The sequence below is a fragment of the Microcaecilia unicolor genome, chromosome 3 (genome assembly GCF_901765095.1).
Source record: "Microcaecilia unicolor chromosome 3, aMicUni1.1, whole genome shotgun sequence".
NCBI lineage: Eukaryota > Metazoa > Chordata > Amphibia > Gymnophiona > Siphonopidae > Microcaecilia > Microcaecilia unicolor.
The window spans coordinates 111,025,239-111,049,592 of NC_044033.1; the positions used below are offsets into that span (position 1 = coordinate 111,025,239).

At 43.1% G+C, this 24,354-nt stretch overlaps 1 protein-coding gene across 1 annotated transcript in view; it reads right to left on the reverse strand.

The window, feature by feature from the left end:
* ABHD12 (abhydrolase domain containing 12) overlaps positions 1 to 24,354 on the reverse strand; it is a 324,548-nt gene that overhangs the window by 152,881 nt on the left and 147,313 nt on the right. The window contains 1 exon segment of the mRNA XM_030196277.1: positions 16,797 to 16,921. Within this exon segment, the coding sequence (XP_030052137.1) occupies positions 16,797 to 16,921 (125 nt within the window).

Sequence of the window (24,354 nt, forward strand, 5' to 3'; positions counted from 1 at the left end):
ATGGCTTATCACTTTACTCAGTCTATTGGTCAAGACCTTGGCCAGTATTTTTACATCAAGGTTTAATAAGAATATAGGACGATAAGAACTGCATAAGTAGGATCTTTCTCCAGTTTGGGTAACAGAGTTACTTCTGCTTCTAACATAAAGGGTGACAATCTTCCACCCTGTAGGATAGAATTAAAGACATCTTTCAACAGCAGTGCTAGGTACCCCACTAATCATTTATAAAATGTGACTGTGAAACCATCAAGTCCAGATGATTTGCTAAGTTTTAAAGTAGATATAACTTCCTTATTGCTTGGTTGAGATTTTTAGATTGTTCATCATTTGGGAGGCCAGCCACTTCTAGATACTGAGAGTTCCCCACTGGATCAGGCACCACCCTCAGGAGTTATAAAATAATGACTGGATTGGAACGGGTAGACGTGAATCTCTTATTTACTCTTTCCAAACATACTAGGAGGCATGCAATGAAGTTAAAAAGTAGTAAATTTAAAACAAATCAGAGAAAATATTTCTTCACTCAATGTGTAATTAAACTTTGGAATTTGTTGCCAGAGAATGTAGTAAAAGCAGTTAGCTTAGCAGGGGTTAAAAAAGGTTTAGATAGATAGTAAAAGAAAAGTCCATAAGCCATTATTAAAATGGACTTGGCAAAAAAACCACTGTTTATTTCTATGATAAGCAGCATAAAATGTATTGTACTGTTTTAGGATCCTGCCAGATACTTGTAATGTGGATTGACCACTGTTGAAAACAGGATGCTGGGCTTGATGGACCTTCGGTCTGTCCCAGTATGGCAATACTTATGTACTTATAGAATTGAAGAAAATACTGCCTGAGATTAGGGGGACCTGTAACAGTTTCCTTGTGAATCTTTTAAGAAGGAGGAATGCTATATAAGATTGCAATTTTTTTTTAGCTTTCAATTGCTGTGCCAGGAGTTTACCTGCTTGGTTACGTCCTCAAAAGTATACCCTCTGGGTAAGATGCAGCTTATGTTGGGTTTTATCTGATCAGAAGACCTGCAACTGTTTTCTGAGAGCAGTCAATTTTGCATTTAAGCTATTTGAAGGTTTATTAAAATATTGCTGTTCACAGCCCACTATCTCCTACCTCAATTGCTGATCTTTCTGCTCTTGTTGCTTTTACAAATGTGAAGCCCATTTGATAACATGACCCCTGACTAGTGATGTAGCCATGGGGTGGGGGGGGAGCCTTGGGGGCACCCCAATTTGGGTTTGGGCCCCCCAAAGTCTGCTGGTTTGGCTGGTGAGGGTCGCAAGCCTTACTAGCAGCTTTCCTGCTTCCGTGCTGCCTGCCCTGCTTCTCCCTCCCTCGTGTGCATGCTCGGTTTTAATGAAAGTGAGCATGTGTGATCTTCACGCATACTCAATTTCACTAAAACTGAGGATGTGTACCAGGACAGAAACGCCAATGCACTCTGCTGTAGTATGCCATCGGTTCAGAGATAGGCTGCTGAACTGCCGGTGTTCAGGTACCTGGTTCAGCTGTATGGAGATCCCAGTATCGGAACCTCCTCGATGGAGGGGGAGTACTCCTCCCAGTGCCGACGCTTCTCGGAGACCAGATCCCTCAGCATCCCGTGCTCCTGGCACCATATGTCTAAGAAGGATCAATGCTTGTGCTTCTTTGCTAGATGCAGAGCATCAACACCCCTCGGTGCCAATGAGGATGATGTTGAATCCCTACAGAGATGGCGTTGAGGCAAGTGGAGACTTGCTCCATGCATGTCCATTCCCAGTGTTGGACATGGGTCTCACAGCCATGGGGACCAATGCACCCGATGCCAGTGCAATTGCCGACATCAATATCAATGCCGACATTTTGGACTTGGCTCCAAAGATTTTCTCTCTCAGACTCTCTGGACAGCAGTGTTCTTTTCTGCATATGCAGACAAAGAAGACAGCTGGAAGAGGTATGTTCTGGCCCCAAACACTGGAGACACCAGGAATGGGTGTCAGTTCCAGAGATGGTCCGACTGCAATGAGCACAGCTCTTGAAGCCACTGGGAACCTTTGATGACATGGAAGGAAAAACAGCTGTGGCCAAATCAAACAACTCAATGTTGACAGTAAAAAGGGGCAAATCACCAAGAAAAAAAAAGGAGGGGAAGCTCAGGCATAAGTAGGTCTTGTGAGCACAAAAAAAATATACAACAAAACATAAAAGTGGTGAAAAAATAAGTAAGCTTGTAAGGGGAGGGAAGGAAAAACTCCCAAAGAAAAAAAACACTGGGCAAAAAATACCCAAAAGGAAAGCAGAAAAAACAGCAATGCAGAAGACACTGTGAGGAATCACGAATAGATTGTTCTCTCCTCATGGCAGATGAAGAGAGACTGCTGGTCCCGAGCTCTTGTGGCTGGTACGAAGGCACTTGCGTACACGCAGTGGGGACTCTAGTGCATTCTCTTAAAGCTGTTATATGCTGTAAAAGTGTTCCGCACCAGGCAACATGGATGATCTCACCCACATGTGAATATGACATGGCCTGCTTGTCCTCGGAGAACTGTTTCTGTACTATATAGTTGGGTGGAAATCTCAACTGTCTAGAATCTAATCTTTGGTGCTGAAAAAGATACTTTTACAGTTGCAACTCTTCCACAGCATCTACTATCTTGGCCAGAAATAGACTATTTAGCCACCGGTCTAACAGAGGGGCAGGGTTCATATTAGAACCTGTTGAGAATGACAGGCCTAGTAAATATGGCCCAGTGAATATGAAGGCCCAGTGCTGAGGGTATACAGGTCTACGGGGCATGGAGGTGTTAAATATATCTCTCTGACTGTGGAACAAAAAAATTAAATTCCCTGCACAGGCCAAAGCAATTACCTCAACACATTCAACCCCCTACCCCCCATCCTGAGGAGCGGAACCAGGCTACAGTATAATTATGTGCACACTGGGTGTGATCAAAGCAGCCATCCAGAGATAAGGCTGGAGGCAGGTGAATGTGTTTTCCATCTGCACTATAATAATGGCTAGAAGGTTGTAGGGAGAAGGAATGTACGGAGGTGACAGGGCCTTGATGCTTTAAGGCAGAGAGAGAAAAAAATACAAAACAGAAAAACAAACTAGCTCTTCAAAATGTGCCCTTTTTCTCAGGGTCATGACCCCTTACTTTGTATAAGTGAGACAAGAAGTTCTAATAAGAATGTGCTTAATTAGGAGGACCCAGGAAATGTATCTTTTTATGTACCTCTTGCAATTATGCCAAACGAATAACACATTCCATATGATGTATTCCAGAAACAGTTTCTTTGTGCCCTGAGTTAAGACAAAATGGTATGTAAGAGCTCAGAAGGAGAGGGGTAAGCTAGCCTCTACTAGTAATGAAGACAGGTATCTCTTCAGCTGGCTTTTTTTCCTATTGCTTGTGTTTCCAAATCACCCAGCTTTATTTTCCTGCATCTAATTTCTTATTTTTCCTAATCTTGGTAAGGTGGTAAAATTATGTCTTACCTGATAATTTTCTTTCCTTTAATGCAGCAGATGAATCCAGGAACTAGTGGGTCCGCCTACCAGCAGGTGGAGATAGAGATAAACAAACTAAAGGTAGTGTGATGCCAGACGGCCAAGCTCCTTCCTCAGTTAGTATGTCATTCGTAAGCATTTGCGAAGGCCAAAAATATGAAACCAATGACAACCAGAAACCATCCTCACTATGAAAAACAGAGAACCAAATAAGAACTTCGAAATAACTGCAACTTGATCCAGAAATCGGAATCCTTTCCATGTTCCATCTGTCTGAACTCTGCAAAAGAGAACCCGGAAAGAAAAAATAGCCACACTGTGCGGAAAAGGGAAAAATCATCGGCTGAACTAGGGAGGGATCCTGGATTCATCTGCTGCGTTAAAGGAAAGAAAATTATCAGGTAAGACATAATTTTACCTTCCTTGTCATTTGCAGCAGAAGAATCCAGGAACTAGTGGGATGTACCAAAGCATTTCTTAAGTAGGGTTGGAAGCCGACGCTCCCCGCGCCAACACTCCCACCCCAAAACTCGCATCCTCCCGAGAAGACACGTCTAGCCTGTAATGCTTCGCAAAAGTATGACGGGATGCCCACGTAGCCGCCCGACAAATCTCTTCCAGAGATAAGGCCTCCGCCCAAGAAGCCGCCTGTGCCCGAGTAGAATGCGCCTTCAGGGCCACTGGAGACACCCGCCCTTGTAGCAGATACGCCGCTCCAATGGCTTCCCTAATCCAGCGAGCAATGGAAGCCTTAGAAGCCGCCTCACCTCTTTTCGATCCCGACAAGAGCACAAAGAGATGATCTGAGCTATAGACAAACTTTTGACTATTTAAAAAAATTCTTAAGAGGAATTAGCACTATCAATTTATTTTAGCTAAGAAATATTTCCTTTTCTGTATCTGAATCTCTTTTTTATATAATCCTATCTGCTTTCTTCAAAGATGTTTCAACTCATCCATATGCCTAATACGCCATGCCCTCTCTAATTTCCTACATTCATTTTTACTCTGCTTTAACTCTTCTATATATCAAGGATCTATAACAGACCTTGGTTAAGGAATCATCTGCAAAGTGGCTAACCTATCTAAGGCAGACTGAAAAGACTCATTCCATCGTTTTAACAAAACATCAGAGGGAGGCAGCACTAAATAGGAGAATTGTTTTTCAAAAGCTGACCAAGACTGAGTGGGTGCGATCTTTCTCTTCAAAAGGATCATTGTTCTATTTTTGACATGGTGTTTAAATATAATGTACATTTATGTAAGAAATGATCTGACCATAAAAGACCTATAAGCTGCTCAATGATCCATTAAAACATACAGGTTAGAATCAATTGGAATTATTAAAGCATCTCATGTGCGTCCCATCTCGTGAGTGCTACGTACATTTTTAATTGGTAAGTTAAGTTTCTGTAAAAATTCTAAAAACAATTTAATCATCTCATTTCTCCAGGTAATGATTAAAATATCTCCAATCAGTATAGACTGAAATTGAGAGGAAGACTATCAGCAATGAGCACAGGTCTTCAATGCTCCCCTCCCAACTTCCTTGTGGGTCTGTATAACAATAATACTCCCACAGTACAACCATCGGAGGGAACTTTTATTTTGACTAACATTGCCTCTAACTTAGTTGTCATAACAACTTCAACCAGCTCAACATGTAAGAGTTTGTTATAGATAATCGCTATGCCACCTCCCTTTTTCTGCTTTATAGACATAAGGACATAATGAATTTGTATTTACCACATCAGTTTCTTTCAACCAAATCTGTCGACAGAAAGAGGCCAACCTGTCTATCTGCAACAAACTCTCTCATTGTATCCACTTTATTTACTACAGATCTAATATTTGTCTACCAAACTGGCAGATCGCAAATTATCCATGAGACGTTCTGCTGGTTTGGTTTTAACTGTCACTAGGCAACATTTCCTGCTAATCAAAGCCCTCCATGGGGATTTATTAAAATGTCCATAATTATCCTTGCCTATCACAACCTCGATTTCATGACTCACTGATAAGCAGTTAATTAAGTTTATACTATCAAAAGAACTAAGTGTTGCCAGAATAGGTCAGACCGAAGGTTCATCAAGCCCTGTGACCAATTCAGGTCAAAAGTACCTGGCAAGATCCCAGAACAGCAAAACAGATTTTATGTTGTTTATCTTAGAAATAAAGAGTGGATTTCCCAACTCCACCTTATTAATGGTTTATGGACTTTTCTTTAAGAAAATTATGCAAACCTTTTTTAAACCCTGCTAACTGCTTTTACCATATTCTCTGGCAATGAATTTCAGAGTTTAATTACACATTGAGTGAAGAAATATTTTCTGCAATTTGTTTTAAATTTACTACTTAGTAGCTTCATTGATCGAAATCTCACACTTGAAAACCACGTGAAGAATACAACTAAGAAAATGTTCTATTCCATGTGGAAACTCAAAAGAGTAAAACCTTTCTTCCCAAGGGCCATTTTTCGAAACCTGGTACAGTCAATGGTACTAAATCACCTGGACTACTGTAATGCGCTCTACGCTGGCCGTAAAGAACAAATTATCAAGAAACTTCAAACTGCCCAAAATACCCCAGCCAGACTTATTAAGGACAAAATATGAAAGCGCAAAAACCCCTAAGAGAGAAATTACACTGGGTTCCACTTAAAGAACGGATCGCGTTCAAAAGCACGATTGTTCATAAAATCATTCACGGAGACGCCCCGTCTTACATGTTTGATCTCGTGGACCTCCCACCCAGAAATGTCAAAAGATCTGCCTGCACATTGCTTAATCTACATTTCCCCAGCTGCAAAGGATTAAAATACAAATTAACACATGCGTCCAGCTTTTCCTACACGAGCACGCAGATGTGGAATGCTCTTCCAAATCACTTGAAAACAATCAATGAAATAACAGACTTCCGCAAATCGTTGAAAACCTATCACGAGAGTCCATAACCAACTACAACACATCTCCATCCCTCCCTTACTATGATCATCTTTTTCGGTAATTGCCTGATTAGATCGACTTGTTAGCCATGTTATTATTGATATCTTTGTAACATAAAATGTATCTCCGTACCCTGAAATGGTGATGCCATGATAGGTTTTATAAGCCACATTGAGCCTGCAAACAGGTGGGAAAATGTGGGATACAAGTGAAAATAAATAAATAAATAAATAAATACATAAATAAATAAAATTGCATGCCCCCTAATCCTAGTATTTTTGGAAACAGTAAACAAGCAATTCCGTCTACCTGTTATAAACCTCCAACGTATCTCCCCTCAGCCGTCTCTTCTACAAGCTGAAGAGCCTTAGCCGCTTTAACCTTTCCTCATAGGAAGTTGACCCATTCCCTTTATCATTTTTGTTGCCCTTCTCTGTAACTTTTCTAATTTCGCTATATCTTTTTTGAGATGTGGTGACCAGAATTTCACACAGTATTCAAGGTGTGATTGCACCATGGAGCGATACAAAGGCATTAATAACATTCTCATTTTTGTTTTTCATTCCTTCTCTAATAATTCCTAACATTCTATTTGCTTTCTTTGCTGTCACACCTAGATCCTTTTCCTGGATGTTGATTCCTCATGTGGGTTCCTCTTTTCCACATGCATCACTTCACATTTGCTCACATTAATCATCATCTGCCATCTGGATGCCCAGTCTCCCAGTCTAGTAAGGTCCTCTTGCAATTTTTCACAAATCTCTTGTGATTCAACAACTTTGAATAACTTTGTGTCATCAGAAGATTACCTCATTAGTTATTCCCATCTCTAGATTATTTATAAATATGTTAAAAAGCAGCGGTCCCAGCACAGATCCCTGGGGAATCGCACTATCTATCCTTCTCCCTGGGGAACCACATTATCTACCCTTCTCCACTGAGAATACTGAGTATTTAAACCTTACTCCAGTGGTTCCCAAACTTTCTCATGTCACAGCGCCCCTAGGCTACACATTTCCTCTCAAGTCCCCCCCCCCCACTCCATTGCCAATGGTATTGATTCCTACCTTCCATGCAGCTTCTACCCATCTTCTCTCTCCCTTCCATGCAGCTTCTACCCACCTTCTCTCTCCCTTCCATCCAGAATATTTCCCCTTTCTCTCTACATCCTTCCAGTGACTTCCTTCTGCATCCTCCCATCCAGTGTCTCCCCTCGTTCTGTTCCCATCTTTCCAGCACCTTACCTCTTTCCCATCCAGCACCTTCCTTCTTTCTCTCTCCATCCTTCCAACCATGGTCTCCCCTTTTTCTCCATTCTTCTACCCAGCATCTTCTCTCTCCAGCCCTTTTCCACCAGTGTGTTCCCCGCTTTGTCCCCATCTTTCCATTCATCTCTTTCTCTCTCTCTACCATCTTCTACCCAGCGTCTCTCTCTCTCTCTCTCTCTCTCTACCCCTCTTCTACCCAGCGTCCCCACTCTATCATGTTTCCTCCCCTCTCTCCAATCAGCATCTCCTGCCTCTTGCTTCATGCCCCCCCCCCCTTCCCCTCGGTATCTGTTTCCTGGCTACTGCTGCTTCTACTGATGAGAAGCAGCCCTGGCAAAAGAACAAATAGCAAGCATGGGAGCTGCAGCATTTTCAGGCACGTGTAGTCAGCTCTGCCGGTCCTCTGCCCCAGAATGGGAAGTTGATGTCAGTGGGGGCAAAGGACCGGCAGAGCAGACAGCGCATGCCTGAAGGCTACAGCACCGCGCTTGCTTTTTGTTTTGTTGCTGCTGCTGCTCATCAGGAGAAGCAGCAGAGGCAGTGTGGTGGTGGCAATGTCTCTCAGCAGGAGAATTTTCCGCTTTGGCAGGAGTGTGTGAGATGATCCACCAAAGCAGGGGTCTCCCGCTGAATGCGGGACACTTGGCAGGTCTGTGGGAGGGAGGAGAAGAAAATATGTCACGGCACCCCTGCAAGTTTGCTGTGATGCCCTGAGAAAACCGCTGCCCTATCTTCTATCATCTTTTCAGCAGTTTTTAATACACAATAGTAAATTTCCTCTTCTCCCATGACTTTCTAATTTTCTCAGGAGTATTTCATAAGGTACATTGTCAAATGACTTTTGAAAATCCAGATACACAATATCAACCGGCTCAGTTTTATCCACATGTTCAGTCATGCCTTCAAGAAAATATAGCAGACTGGTGAGGCAAGATTTCCCTTGACTAAATCTATATTGGCTTTGTCTCATTAATCCATGCTTATGTATGTGCTCTAATTTTGTTCTTTATAAGTCTCTACCATTTTGTCCAGCACCAACATCAGACTCACCTGTCTATAATGTCCCGGATCACCTCTGGAACCCTTTTTAAAAATTGGCGTTATATTGGCTACCCTCCAATCTTCCGGTACCATGCTTGATTTTAAAGATAAATTACATATTACAACAATAGCACTGCAAGTTCATTTTTCAATTCTATCAGCACTCTGGGATGTATAACATCCAGTCCAGGCTATCTTCTACTCTTCAGTTGGTCAAATTGCACCATTACATCTTCCAGGTTTAGAGAGATTTGTTTCAGTTTCTCCGACTCCTCAGCACTGATAGCACTGAATATCATTTCTGACACTGGTATCTTTCCCACATCTTCCTCACTGAAAACTAGTTACGCAAAGAATTAATTTAATCTCTTCATAGTAACACAGTAGATAATGGCAGATAAAGACCTACATGGTCCATCCAGTCTGCTCAAGATAAACTCAGTATAAGGTAGGTTGTGATACTACATACGTATGCTTGATCTTGATTTGTCCTTGCATTTTCAGGGCTCGGACCATAGAAGTCTTTCTGGCATAGGTCTTGTTCTCCAGTTACTAAAGCTGAATCTGTCCAGCCATGATCAGGGCACAGAACGTAGAAGTCTGCCCAACACTGGCTTCACTTCCCAATTCCAGGTGTTGCCATCTAGTCACCGCTAAGCTTGTCTGATTTCACGCCTTCTATAAATAATTCCTTTGTGTTTATCCTATCACCCCACGTGGGAGGGTATTCCAGGTATCCACTACTCTCCCCGTGAAAAAGCACTTCCTGATATTATTCCTGAGTCGGCACCCCTACAACCTCAATTCATGTCCTCTAGTTCTACCACCTTCCTTTCAAATATTTGAATGTCTGTCATATCACCCCGTCTCTCCTTTCCTCCAGGGTATACATTTCAGGTCCTCATCTCTCCTCATACATCTTGAAACACAAACAACATACCATTTTGGTCACTTTTTTCTGAACCGCTTCAAGTCTTTTTACAACCTTGGCAAGATATGGCCTCCAAATCTGAACACAATACTCCAAGTGGGGCCTCAACAACAACTTGTACAGGGGCTGGCTATACCCTTCTCTATGCAGCCTAGCATCCTTCTGGCCACAGCCACCACACCTTGCCACATTGTTTCGTCACCTTGAGATCCTCAGACACCATCACCTCCTCTCCTGAGCTGTGCTTATCAATCTCTCTCCTCCTGTCTAGTACATCTCCTTTGGATTTCTGCACCCAAATGCATCACTCTGAACTTCTTGGCATTAAATTTTAACCACTAGACCTTTGACCATTCTTCCAATTTTTGGAGATCTCTTCTCATGGTTCCTACTCCATCTGGGGTACCCACTCTATTGGCTATTTTCGTGTCTTCTGCAAAAACGTCTTTCCTGAGTGCCCCTTTTACCCCTTAGTCATCAAGTGCTTCAACTGATTCTTTTACTGGCTTCTTGCTTCTAATATACCTAAAAAAAGTTTTTACTATGCGTTTTTGCCTCCAATGCAATCTTCTTTCCAAAGTCTCTCTTTGCCTTCCTTATTAGCACTTTGCATTTGACTTTGACATGCCATACGCTGTTTACTATTATTTTCAGTCAGATCGTTCTTCCATCACGATTACCTGTCTAAGTCATTCTATTAAACTGTGACATACCCACAGAGAAATAATTGGAGTCATTTTTTCATGACCCATGATAATCTGGCCCCATAGACTATTTCCCATTACCCCATATAGTCGGAAAAGAAGAGAAGGAAATATCTGGTACAACAGATATTGTGACAATATCCCCCTACCCGAAGGAACACCCCATAAAATACAGTAAACTTAAAAACAATTTTAATTCCATCATTAATCATACTTCACAATATGTCTTCAGTGTGGTCTGCCAGCTGGAGAGGCCTGCCTGCTCTTCGACCATCTTGTACAACTGGTAGATCTGGTGTCTGCCGTTTGAACATCATGGGGTGGAGCTTAGCACCGCTGTTGTCACAGCTAAGAGTAGAGCTGCTCTGGAGGGGTAAGGAGACAGTGGATAGAAACAACAAAATTCTCCTTACCCAGCTGGAAACCCAGCATAATTGCTTATCTGGAAACAAAGATATCAATAGTCTGCTCATCGGAACTCTTGTAGGGCTGGTAGATCCGGCATCCGATGTTCGTGCATCAGGGGGAAGGGGCTTAAAATGCACCATTAAGACTTAAAGACTGCATGCCAAAAAGAAATAAAGAAGCTTGTTTCCACAGCTGGTCACCATGTATTGCTCTCACATAAGACTGTGGACGGTGTAGCCTCTTTAGAAGACAGCATACATTTTCTATAAGCAGCTGTAGGTGAGCTTCTGGTCTATACAAGTCCCATATTTTTCTTCCGCTATCATCAATTCCTCTCCTAGGATGTCTTTCATTACTTAAAATACGAACCAAAAGACCACTGCCAGATCCTAAGTACACAAAAGATAGTTTTTTGGTCAACTCTTTTTCGATGATCTCATCTTCCTAAAGGATCAGCAGATAAGTAGCTTTGCCAACATCTTTTTTTTTTTTTTTTTTTTTTTTTTTTTTAAAGAGTTCAACAATTTTTATTGATGACACTTCCAATTAAACATCTAATATAATAAAACTCACCCTCAACGTTCTGAGGACAACGTTCTGAAGTCACTCAGACTCCCAGAACGCTTCGTAACTTCATGGTGGTGAAGCCACTGACCAAGACTCGCTGCCACGCCCTTGCGTCAAACGTAATGACGTCGAGGGCGGAAAACCAAAAGAAAAATGAAAGAAGGGACCGAATCCAGGCGGGGGGGGGGGGGGGGGGGGGTGAGGAGTAGGGAAACACGCTGTTTCCCTACTCCTCCCCATGCCTAGGAAACGCTGGGAAACAACCTCGCAAACCACCCGAAAGCTACGGAGTTAAAATGAAGCCCCGCACACAGAATGACCGAGGACCAACCCCCCCCCCCCCCCCACCGTGCCGCCCCCCTCGCGCACCGCCCCACCAAAACAACCAACAAAGCTCATCAGAAGAAAAGAAGCCCAGCCCACAAAATGATGGAGGTGCAACAACCACCCCCCCGAGCCGCCCCCCACCCCCCAAAGCCACCCACTGTCGTGTAGCCCTCATCTTCAAAGCATCACTTCCAAAAACCACTGCCCCCCCCCACACACACACACAATCACTCACTCATCTGGCAGCGGTTCCTGAACCCCCCAACCAAACACACACACTTACTCACTCTCATTTGGCCACACTACCTAACCCCCCCCCCCCCCACCACACACACAGACACACTCACTCTCTCATCTGGCAGCGCTTCCTGAAACCCCTGCCCCCCCACACACTCACTCATCTGGCACCGGTTCCTGACCCCCCCCCCCACACTCTGTCTCATATGGCAGCGCTTCCAGAAACCCCTGCCACAACCACACACAGTCACTCACTAATCTGGCAGCCGTTCCTGAACACCCCCCCCCCCCCACACACACACACTTACTCACTCACTCTCATTTGGCCACACTTCCTGAACCACCCCACCACCACTACCACACACACACTCTCTCTCATCTGGAAAGCTTCCTGAACCCCCCCCCCCCCCCACACACACACACAAACTCACTCTCATCTGCAAACGCTTGATAAACCACCCCCCCACACACACACTCACATCTGGCAGCGCTTCCAGACCCCCCACACAACCCTCTTCTTCCAAGCTGAACCACCCAACACAACCAACACACCCCTCCAACATACACACTCTCTCACTCAAAATCTCATCTGCCATCGCTTCCTGAACCCCCCCCCCCCCCACACACACACACTCAGTCTCATCTGGCAGCGCTTCCTGAAACCCCTGCCAGCCCCCCCACACAGTCACTCACTAATCTGGCAGCCGTTCCTGAACCCCCCCCCCCCACACACACACACACTTACTCACTCTCATTTGGCCCCGCTTCCTGAACCCCCCCACACACACACACAAACACTCACTCTCTCATTTGCCAGAGCTTCCTGAACCCATGCCACAAACACTCACTCTCACCTGGCAATGCTTGAAAAACTCCCCCCCCCCCCCACACTCACTTACTCATCTGGCAGCGCTTCCTGAACCACCCACACCCCTCTTCTTCCAAGCTGAACTCCCCCAACACACACCCCCCCCCCCAAAACACACACACACACACTCACTCTCATCTGGCAGCGCTTCCAGAAACCCCATACACACACACGCACTCACTCTATCTCTCATCTGGCAGCGCTTCCTGAACCCCCCCTACCCCCCCCCCCCCCACACTCACTCACAATGTTATCTGGCATTGCTTCCAGAACCCCCCCTCCCCCCACACACACACACATACACTCTCTCACTCTCATCTGGCAGGCTTCCTGAACACCCCACACCCCTCTTCTTCCAAGCTGAACCCCTCCAACACATCCCCCCCCCCACACACACACTCTCTCTCTCCCCCTCCTCCAGCACACCAATTGCTTAGGTGCAGTGGTGGCAATCTCAGACACCAGAGAGAGAGGGGGGCCTGACACCATAGAGAGAGAGGGAGGGAGGTATCTCTGTCACACACACACTCTCTCTCTCTCACAATGTCTTTCTGTCTCTCACTCTCACACACTCTATGTCTCACAGTGTATCACATTCACTCTCTATGTGTCACACAGTCACACACTCGCTTGGTCTCATACACTCAGTCTCACAGAGAATCAGTGTCTCACACACACTCTCTCGCACACACTGTATCTGTGTGAAACACACTCTCTCTCTCTCTCTATCACACTGTCTCACGCAATTGCACACACTCTCATTCTCACACACACACTCTCTCACAGACACACTCTCTCTCTCACACACATACACACTTTCACTCTCTCTCTCACACACAGTCACTCTCACATACACTCTCCAAAACATACACATTATGAGGAAAAACTTGCTAGCGCCCGTTTCAATTGTGTCAGAAACGGGCCTTTTTTACTAGTATCAAATAATATGAATGATATAGAAATTCAAACATCAAATTTTGTACAATAAAGACCACTTGCTAACAGTCGCCATCAAATGTTTACCTTTTTCTCCCTCCCCTTGCCCTTCTTTATCTACAATAGTATTATTATAACTCAGCATACAAAACTATACTTGTAACAAATGCAAAAGTAACAATCTTCCCATTCTGTCAACGTCTTTATATACAAACTTTTCAGGATCTGTTACGTCAGGCCATACCTTGACCATTTCTTTATATTTGGCTTTGTCTTTGATAAAGCTCACTGTGTCTAGCCACTGAAATGAGTGACAAGGTGTTTTTAAATTCACTCTGGTTCTCTGTGGAGCATTTAGCCAGCTTAGACAATAGTTCATTGCTCAGCCAAGGGGCTACACAGTTCCATCTGAATACCAACTTTCTGAACTTAATATTGGAGTGTGGTAGCCATGTTAGTCCACTCTTAAGGTTATCAATAGAAATCAAACAAAATAAAACATGGAAAAGAAAATAACTTAATATTGAAACAGAAAGGCACCATTCATCATCCTTGACATATGCAAGCTGCACTTGATAAATGTTGCTTTTTTTGACCCATAAACATCCTTTCACAGAGGTATGAATGTCACTGCTCCCTTCTGGACATCTTTAATAATTAATTCTCTTCTCACAGAGGTCAAACTGCAGTGAAGGTCTGAACTGGGGATAAGAGTCCTCAGAATGAGATCAAACCCCACAGAGATTTTAGCTATGGCACTGGCATCCCCACAAACCCCTCTGAAGCTCAATACATTGGCCTGCTGGGACAGTTCACTGGTCCAAGTCCCGGGATAGGGCCCTTAGTTCTCGGCTCCCTTTCCTCCTGTGCACAGACAGCCACCATGGGGCAGTCACTGTTCTCGTCCTCCTCTTCGGCCCAGGCATCACATAGCTTCCTGTTCACCACCAGATTTCAAACACTGCCCAAATTCTGTCAGGAAGCAACTCAGTGCCTTCACAACTGCCATCCCTCACCTTTACTTCCCCAGGGAGCATAAACAATATTATAATGGTATTCTGGTCTCAAAGTGTAATGTCCTCTTAAAGCAGACCGGTGCTATAATACCCAAAAGGTATAACCTCAGCACATACCAGAAGTCTCTTTTCTTTTTCTGATACTTACTTTTATTGAATAAAAATGTAGCTAATTTACTCACAGTTTTTAGATTCAGAACTTATTGCTCCAAGGCAAGAGACTTGATAATTCTGAAAGCTGTACCAGTGGGAGGAGGTAGAAATTTGAAGAGAAAGAAGGTTTGTGGCAGAGGTGGAAGGGTAGGAAAATCAACAAAGCAGATTGTGATGAAAAATGTAATTTATTAATAGATATATTAAAAATTATATCCAGTACAGCCCGACTGGGCATTATAGAGGTGGAAGGGTAGTCAGGTAGATGAAGGTGGTTCAGAAATGGGATGCTGAGTGTGCAATATTGTGAGGTTAAAAGGCAAGTTCAGTCCAGGGGAGCAAACACATGTGCCTCTGAGACAAGATAGAAAATGTCTGAGCTTGTGGGGATAGAGTGACCAAGAAGAACACTCACAAGGCCAGATGGTGAGGTGGTAGTAGTAAAGGGACCAATGGGGATAGAGCTTGAGGACAGGCAGCAGAGGAGGACATAGAAGGTAGTCCTTGATTGGCGAGAAAGGTCATACCCTTACTGACCCATCAAAGCAAAGATAGGAGAAATAGTTAGAAAATGACAACAGGTAGACAAAGGTCTGTGACTCAACTGCTGTGACCTGCTAGTTAGCTATAGAAGTATAGCAAACTTTTAATAAACCATATAGCAGAGAAAGAGAAGGTCTTTGCAGGGGAAAAGACCACTGGTAATAAAACTTATACAAACAAGAAGGGGGGTGGCTGCAGTATATATCATTGTAAGAAGTGATCACAGCACTGAAAAGCCTAAGACATGAAAATACCATTAAAGTCATTAAACACATTTTAGAGCTACACTATAAGACTAGTATAAGGCTGCCAGAGGCAGAACATAAACTGACCCACCAATACTTACATGCACAGCTACACATCTCCCTTCAGGATCAGAGATTTTGCTCTAAGATAGTAGTGCCAATGCTCCCTGAGATAAGTATACCAACCCCTGCTACTTTTTTAGATGGATGAGAGGCAAATCTGCAAAGCAGTAGTCACTCATCTTGACTTTGCAAATGTGTTTCCTGAATTAGACAAATAGTAGCATCAAGCCTTGTAGCTTCCCTAATAATACATTTTTGCTTAAAGGGAGAGTTCAAACCCTTTGCATTAATAGTAACCACATTAATATCAGGCATGAGTTATGCAGTATTTGTTAACAGAAAACCATGCACTGGACACAGATAGTAATAATTCTCCACAGAGGGTTTTAAAAAAATTCATTGTATTCCTCCCCCACCGATGTTTGAGAGCTAGTGGCTGCCATGTTCTCCGCCTTGTGGCACATCTGACTACTCCCCTGATAAGCAAAGTCCTGTGGATCTGTTGGCTTTTTCCCTCATCCCAGTTCTTCTGATGAAGGAATTCAGATCATTCTGCAAACAAGACTAAAATGATAGTTCAAGAAAGCCGATGAATGCAGGTCAAGGAGATGCCGTGGACTTAAGCAGTCATTCGGCCCGGTGACTTCATTTCCTCTGGTTTAAATCTCTAGAGTTGTTTAGCAGGCTGCAAAGACAAGCCTGTTGGAAGAAAACAGCTTCGCTTCCATGCTGTTGTGTATTTTCAATGAAGTCAATGGTGCTGTATTTAACAAATTAGATGCGAAAATAGTATTGGGTAGTAGAAAAGTCTTGCTGCATCTATAGTACACTGATGAATGCACAAGCAAATGAGGACTTCCCAATCACACTACATATAAAAACAGTATTCACAGACCACCTTTTTAGGCCACCTTTTTTTTTGTTCTTAAGAAAGGGAGGAGACACAAGAAAAGACAAGGATTTGCATGAACAAGCCAGGTAATACTGTTACATTAATGTTATCACTTTTTTACATTTGAGAAACTTTTTTTAATGGTGTACTTACCAAAATTTAAAAAGACCAGCTTGGCCTGAATGGCGGGGCACAACTTTACTAAGAATGGAATGGCTATATATAATCCCAAAATCCACATCAGCATCGTTCGTAATCGGAACGAGAATCCATACCTCCTGGAATAAAAAAGGTTAAACAATGATCATAAGATTGAAATGTACTCTAAGGGCATTCTATATTGTTAACTATATATAATTTTGTCTTAGCACATGATGGTCAAACAGAACTGCTGTTTTTTTTTAAACCTTTATTTATTCAAACAGTGTGCTGGTCAACAGCCACTACAAAGATAGCAAACAAGTAAATATATACAGAAACAAGATTCCACAACTTCAAGCTTTGACAATAATAGAGAAGGCAATCCAAGCCAGAAGTGCTCACAGATGTATTCCAATTCACCTCATTCTTACATGCGCTACTCTCACATTAACCAAGAATTACTTATTTCCAGAATATCTTTATCAGAAGGTCAAAAGGGCCGCGATGGGGGCCTCAGTGCCCCAGATTTGGCAAATCCTAACGTTGCAAATTTTGAAGAGGCACATTTGGATGACAATCATCAATAAACATTATTTCATTGAACATTTAAAGTTTTCTTGATTTGTGTTTGGAGCACAGAAGTCCACTTCCCACTTTGCATAATTTAATCAAGGGTTTTAAGGTAAGGACAAAAAGAATCGGAGAGAAAGGGCAACCTTGTCAGGTACCCCCAGGGGGGGAAAGGCTGAGTGAGTGTCCCATTCAGCAACAACTGGGCTTCGAGGTCCTTATATAACACCCACAGCCAGTGCATAAAGTCCCCACTGATCCCAAACTGCCCAACACCCAATGCATGCACTCTTAATTCACTCGATCAAAGGCCTTTTCGGCATACAGGCTGACCAGCACCCGCCCCCCCCCCCAAGCAAAACTCGCTAGAGTCTGAAGTGCCAACAAAGCCTGAATGACGTTGATGGACATGTACCACCCCAGAACAAAGCTGGTCGGATCTGCACGTACCAACCTACAGAAGACCAGGTTCAGGTGGGATGCCAAAACTAAGGTCAAAATTTTAAGATCTTAATTAATCAAAGAAATGGGGTGGTAGGAACCTACCTACTCTGTATTCCTGCTTGGCTTAGGGAGGAGAACCCCACGGGCCCTATTCTGATATAGCCCCATAGTCCCACATCTAGGAATTCCTTATATAAAGCACAGAGTAAATCTGCCATCAAGTCAGCAATGAGTTTATAAAACTCACTGTAAAACCCATCCAAGTCTGGCGCAGTAGCTGGTTTCAATTTCTTTATGGCTTGTCAAATTTTCCCCACTGCAATAGGGTGCCTCAGCAATGTCACCTCTTAGGGTGTAACTTGAGGCAGCTCAAGGTTTTGAAAGAAGACATCCTGCTGAATCACATCTATGTCATCCCTACCATGCAACTGTTGGTAAAAGCCTGAGCAATGGAAGGGACATCACACATAACATTGTTCATGCGGATCCTGGTAATACTTTTGCATATTTTCGAGGGACAAACTAGATTAACTAACAGTTTACCTGTCTTATTCCCCCATTTATATAGTTTGTATTTATACAATAATAGATTATATCTTACTTTTTGATTTAAAAGGGCATCTAGTTCTGTTCTAATCATATACACTCTTATCCTTATGTGTCCTTCTGTCTGTCCTTCCCTTATCCTTTTTGGTCCTGTCTGTTTGTCCTGATTTAGATTGTAAGCTCTTTTGAGCAGGGACTGTCTTCTTCATGTTCAATTGTAAAGCGCTGCGTACGACTGGTAGCGCTATAGAAATGATTTATAATAGTAGTAGTACTTTTTGTCCATACTACTCAGGGTAGCATCATGTCTCTTCCACCAACATTGAAGCTGTGCAGTAAGATCCAAAATTTGGGTGCCTCTTTCTAATATGGTTAACATATCCAACAATTTTACCCCACAACACAACCTAGGCTGTTTCCCAAAGTGATATGGAACTAGGGGGCTCCGCAGCCCCAGAAGGCTGCATATCAGTTTTCAGAAACTCTTCCAGGATTTCTTAAGATACACCTGAAAATCACAATCCTGACACAAGATTGGATTGAGGTGCCAAAGACAGCCATACACATCCAAACCAAACTGAAGCTGTAACTCAAAAGCAGAATGGTCAGACATAGTAAGCAGCAAGATGGCAACCGACAAAATGGAAGAAAGTAGTCTCTGAGATTAAAAAAATAATCCAATCAATCCAATCTACTGTATGTGTTATGGGCCTATAAAAAGTATAGTAAGAGTCCAGGGGGTGGTCAGACAGAGTTTTAAACTTAGCCCTGTATTGTACTGGTAGCCAATTAAGTTTTTGCAAAAATGGTGTGATGTGGTCACATCACTTGCAACCTTCTACGAGTCTTGCTGCTACATTCGGAATCAACTGGAGCCGATGCAGGCCCTTTGTAGTCAGACCATTGTATAGTGCATTGCAGTAATCCAGTCTTGATGTTATCATGGCATGCATAACTGGGATAAGATTTACCATCTCAATGTAAGGAGAGAGGCAGCGTAGTTGTCACAAATAGTAGAAGCAGCTCTTGCTTGGATTTGGGAAATCAGAATTAAGTGTTGAATCTAACTGTATGCCAATGTTCCTGACTTGTGATTTGAGGGGGAGTTCGTACTTCCCAAAAGGGATTTTGATGTCAGGTATGTATCCACTTGTGTTAGGGATCCAGAGAAGCTCAGTTTTATTTGGGTTCAGGCAAAGTTTGTTGTGTTTGCCCATTCATGAATTGATGTTAGACAGATAATCAGTTTGTTCAAGGTTGTAGGTAAGTCAGGTTCAATGGGTATGAGTAGCTGCACATCATTCTCACATGTGTGTGACTGAATCAGCTCAGCTAGTGGCCTGAGGTAGATATCGAACAGAATAGGCAACAGTATTGATCCTTGTGGTACCCAACAGGTCAGTGTCCATGGTAGTAATGAGTTGCTGCCAAACACTATGGATTGTTGCCTGACTGATAGATAGGATCTGAAAAATATTTTTAATTAATACTTTTTAAGGACCGAGATGTGCCTGTTTTGTGAAAGTTACATTTTTTTTCAAGTTCTGTATTTTGCAGAGTACAGGAGAAAATACATTTCTGTTCCTCTTTTCCCAGTATGTCCACTGATTTATAGAGTCTGGATTCTTTGAGGGGGAAGGGGGGTCTCCATTTCTGTTTTTCTCTGCATGTTTATTTGGGGTCCCCTATTTTGTATCAGGTGAGGGTCTATCCATGTTCTAAATGTGCAACCAAAGTGAAGGATTCTGGTATCATGTAGTGTCTGTGTAGGAATCTAACAGCCAGCTTGTTCCAGTTTTCCAGTAGCAGGTATACTGGTGCTCTTGGGCCCAGTGTACTATTTTTAGTAATGTCTTTCACAGGTGGGTTAGGGTTGTTATACTTTAGTAAGTTTTTCATAAATAGGTTTTGAGTGTCTTTTTGCTGGATTTTGTGTTATTTCACAAAGTGTCTGGCTCTAGTTGAAAGCAGCTCTGAGGCAAGGGACATTAAAGGTGCCCTTGTCATCCAAAATAAAAATGTTCAGGACTAGTGGTCTCCACATCCTGTAGAGTCACCACAGAAAGAGAAACCTATCTGCTTTAAGCAGAGTGTCTGATAGGAGAAGCAGTGTGTGCTGTTCCTGAGGTAGTAATCACAATCTGATTTTTTTTTTTTTGGAGTTGTAAGGGGGATAGAGCTTCTTTGAGGAATATGACTTTTGTAACTGGCTTTGGGGTTTATATTGAGATTCTGACCAATCCTGTAGAAAATACAGACTTTACTCCTACACAGAAGAATATTTTGAATGATGGTATGAATTAGAATGGCAGTTTTATTGGGTAGTTGAAACTGGCTGGAGGTGGGATGTTTCTTTATGCACAGAAGGCCCAGGTGTCAGTTGGGTTGGGGAAGCTCTGATGTGACAAATGTAATTTTGGTTTACTACTACTTATCATTTCTATAGCGCTACTAGACATACGCAGCGCTGTACACTTGAACATGAAGAGACAGTCCCTGCTCGACAGAGCTTACAATCTAATTAGGACAAACAGGACACACAAGAGATAAGGGAATATTAAAGTAAGGATGATAAAATAAGGGTTCTGAACAAGTGAACAAGGGTTAGGAGTTAAAAGCAGAATCAAAAAGGTGGGCTTTTAGCTTAGATTTGAAGACGGTCAGAGATGGAGCTTGACGTACCGGCTCAGTAAGTCTATTCCAGGCATATGGTGCAGCAAGATAAAAGGAACGGAATCTGGAGTTAGCGGTGGAGGAGAAGGGTGCAGATAAGAGAGATTTACCCAGTGATTTACCCAGTTCCTGGGGAGGAATGTAGGGAGAGATGAGAGTGGAGAGGTACTGAGGAGCTGCAGTGAATGCACTTATAGGTCAATAAGAGGAGTTTGAACTGTATGCGGAAACGGATAGGAAGCCAGTGAAGTGACTTAAGGAGAGGGCTAATATGAGCATAACGACCCTGGAGGAATATTAGTCATGCAGCAGAATTTTGAACAGATTGAAGAGGAGAGAGATGGCTAAGTGGGAGACCTGTGAGAAGCAAGTTGCAATAGTCTAAGCAAGAGGTGATAAGAGCCCCTCCCCCCAAACTAGCTTGCCCCCCTTTACCATCCCAAACATTTCTGTCTAGAGACACCACTGCCTGAAAGTGAACAATTCCAGTCCATATTGATAAAATAAAATACCTGGATAGGTCCAGTGGACAACATTTTTGTCAGCCTGGATTAATCTGGTTAGAAATATAGGCCCCTCATGATGAGGAAAAATTTCCAGTTGGTCTAGTGAAGAATAAGGAAGTACCTTCACAGCTTGTAACTGTTAAGGGGAACTGGTCTTGGAGAACCTCCAATGCTTACCTTACCCGCACTTTTTTTTTTTAACAGGTAAAGACTTTGGTATGTCTCTTACAAAAATGTCAAGATTTTTTCACGCTTTCCTCAAGAGAATCCAAATGAGAAATAGTCATCTTCTGAGACCAGAACATATGAAGATGCTACCAGTGACCTTGGTATCAACAGTTTTCTGTGCAATATATTACACTCACTACACTGGTTGTGCAGAACACTTGTGCACTGAGTGTTTGAGCTCTTAGAATACCCTCTGATCTACGGCTGAAGATGTGTACAAAAAAGAAAAAAAACACAAGGGGGGGGGGGGGAACACTCCAATATTTAAAAGAACAAGACAGCTCACAAATCTATTACAGAATTATTCAGATCTGTTTGAGGGAGATACAAGGACTGGCTAGAAATCACCAAATTAATCCTCAGGGAAGTAAATTGTTGCTATAGAAGTTAAACAACTTTAACCTACCTGCAGTACAGATTGTGATAGGAACTGTTAATTAGTTACTTGAAGAATAAAGCAAAATAGAATATTTAACACTGTCAACTGTAACACCCTGCTCCAGCTCCGCCAAACCTGCAGTGCAGCAATGGGGTGAGGTGTCAGCCCAAGGTTAGGATATCAAGAATTACAGAACACACCTGTTATCAGGTGGCAACACTTGGCCACTTTATTTTGTAAAACATGTAAGGAACTATTTTTATCTCCGTGAATACATATATAACTATACCCAAGCCAGGTACAAAACAATTAAATACAACACAATCATAATACTCTCAGTCCCCTGTGGAACCAGCAAGGCTGATCACGTCTCTAGCATAATTTCAGAATACCCCCACCTTACAACAAGGAAGTCCATCAAGATGCACAGCTAACCCTACTGTACCACACAGCACTTAAGAAGTGAGGCGGGGTGGGGGGGGGGGGGGCTGCTGCAGCCTCTGCTTGTTGGTGGTTTTAAGGGAAATGGGTCTCCCTGCCACAAACAAGCTATGTTCATATCCCAACTGCAAATCCACCTCACTCAAGAACTCCTCCCACCAACCTGGGGTAGTTATTTATAATACTTGTCCAGTTATTTTGTCTTAATAGTTATAACTGGTTCTTCTCAAGACTTTCTCAGATGTCATTCCTGAACTGATTGTTCCCTATACCGGACAGATTAACATAATCCTTCCAGTATAACCTTTCATGACAATCATCTGTCCAAGGATGCACATTCTGTAAGCCCCTTAGCTTTATAACCCAAGCTGCGATCTGCCTGTTCACCATTTTATGACCTCTGCCCCAAATTCTCTCGCATGCAATGAAGATCAGAAATGATGATGAACCACATACGTAGTGACTGATTGAACAATGTGGCGACAAAGTGAAGTCACTCACCTGTAACAGATGTTCTCCGAGGACATCAGGACACTATTACCACATGTGGGTGACATTACCGACAGAGCCCTGTGCAGATGCTGCCCAGTGTTCTACAGTTTTTGGCAGCCTCAATTGAGCATGTGTACAGGCCTTACTGCCTGTCTCAATCATGCGGGAGTAACTTCACTTCCTCCTAGGTCAAGCAGGATATGCATATTAACCACATGTGGGAATCCCTAGCTACCAGGCTCAATGAAAACAACAGTCAATAGGAACTTTCCACAAGCAAGGTCAATTTGGATCCAATTAACTGTGCCACAAAATAAAAACTTGTTGGGTATGTGCAGCCTGGAACAGAACAAGCCTAGGAGGGTGGAGTTGGATTCCAGACCCTGAACAAATTCTGCAAAGCTGTCTGACCAAACTGACTGTTGTGTCAAGAATCCTGCTCAAGGCAGTAAAGAGATGTGAATGTGTGGATGGAAAACCACATTGCAACTCTGCAAATCTCAATGGAGGCTGATCTCAACTAGGCTACCGATGCAGCCATGGCTCTGACTGTGAGCCGTGACAAGACCCTCTACAGTCAGCCCAGCTAGTCCACTGTATAAAGTGCATTTACTGATGGCTGCTCCCATCCTGTTTGGGTCAAAAGAAACAGAAAACTGGGTGGACTGTCTATTAGCTTTAGTCTGCTCCAAATGGAATGCTAAGGCTTGTTTCCAGTCCATTGTGTGCAGTGCGCTTTCGCTAGGATGGGAAGAGATTTTGGGAAGAATGTTGACAGAACAACCGACTATAAAGGTAGAATTCCAACAACACCTTAGAAAGTAACCTAATAGTGTTTCTCCACACACATTCTATGAAGACACCTTGTAACGTAGTAACATAGTAGATGATGGCAGAAAAAGACCTGCACGGTCCATCCAGTCTGCCCAAGAAATGTGCCACTTTTTTGTGTATACCTTACCTTGATTTGTACCTGTCTTTTTCAGGGCACAGACCATACAAGTCTGCCCAGCACTATCCCCACCTCCTACCATCGGCTCTGGCACAGACCGTATAAGTCTGCCCAGCACTATCCTCGCCTCCCAACCACCAGCCCCGCCTCCCACTACCGGCTCTGTTATCCAATCTCGGCTAAGCTCCTGAGGATCCATTTCTTCTGAACAGGATTCCTTTATGTTTATCCCACGCATGTTTGAATTCCGTTACCGTTTACATAGCTACTACAGCCTGAAGATTGCCAACGCTGTGCACTGAAGTGATAACCACCAAAAACAAAACCTTCCAGGTTAAG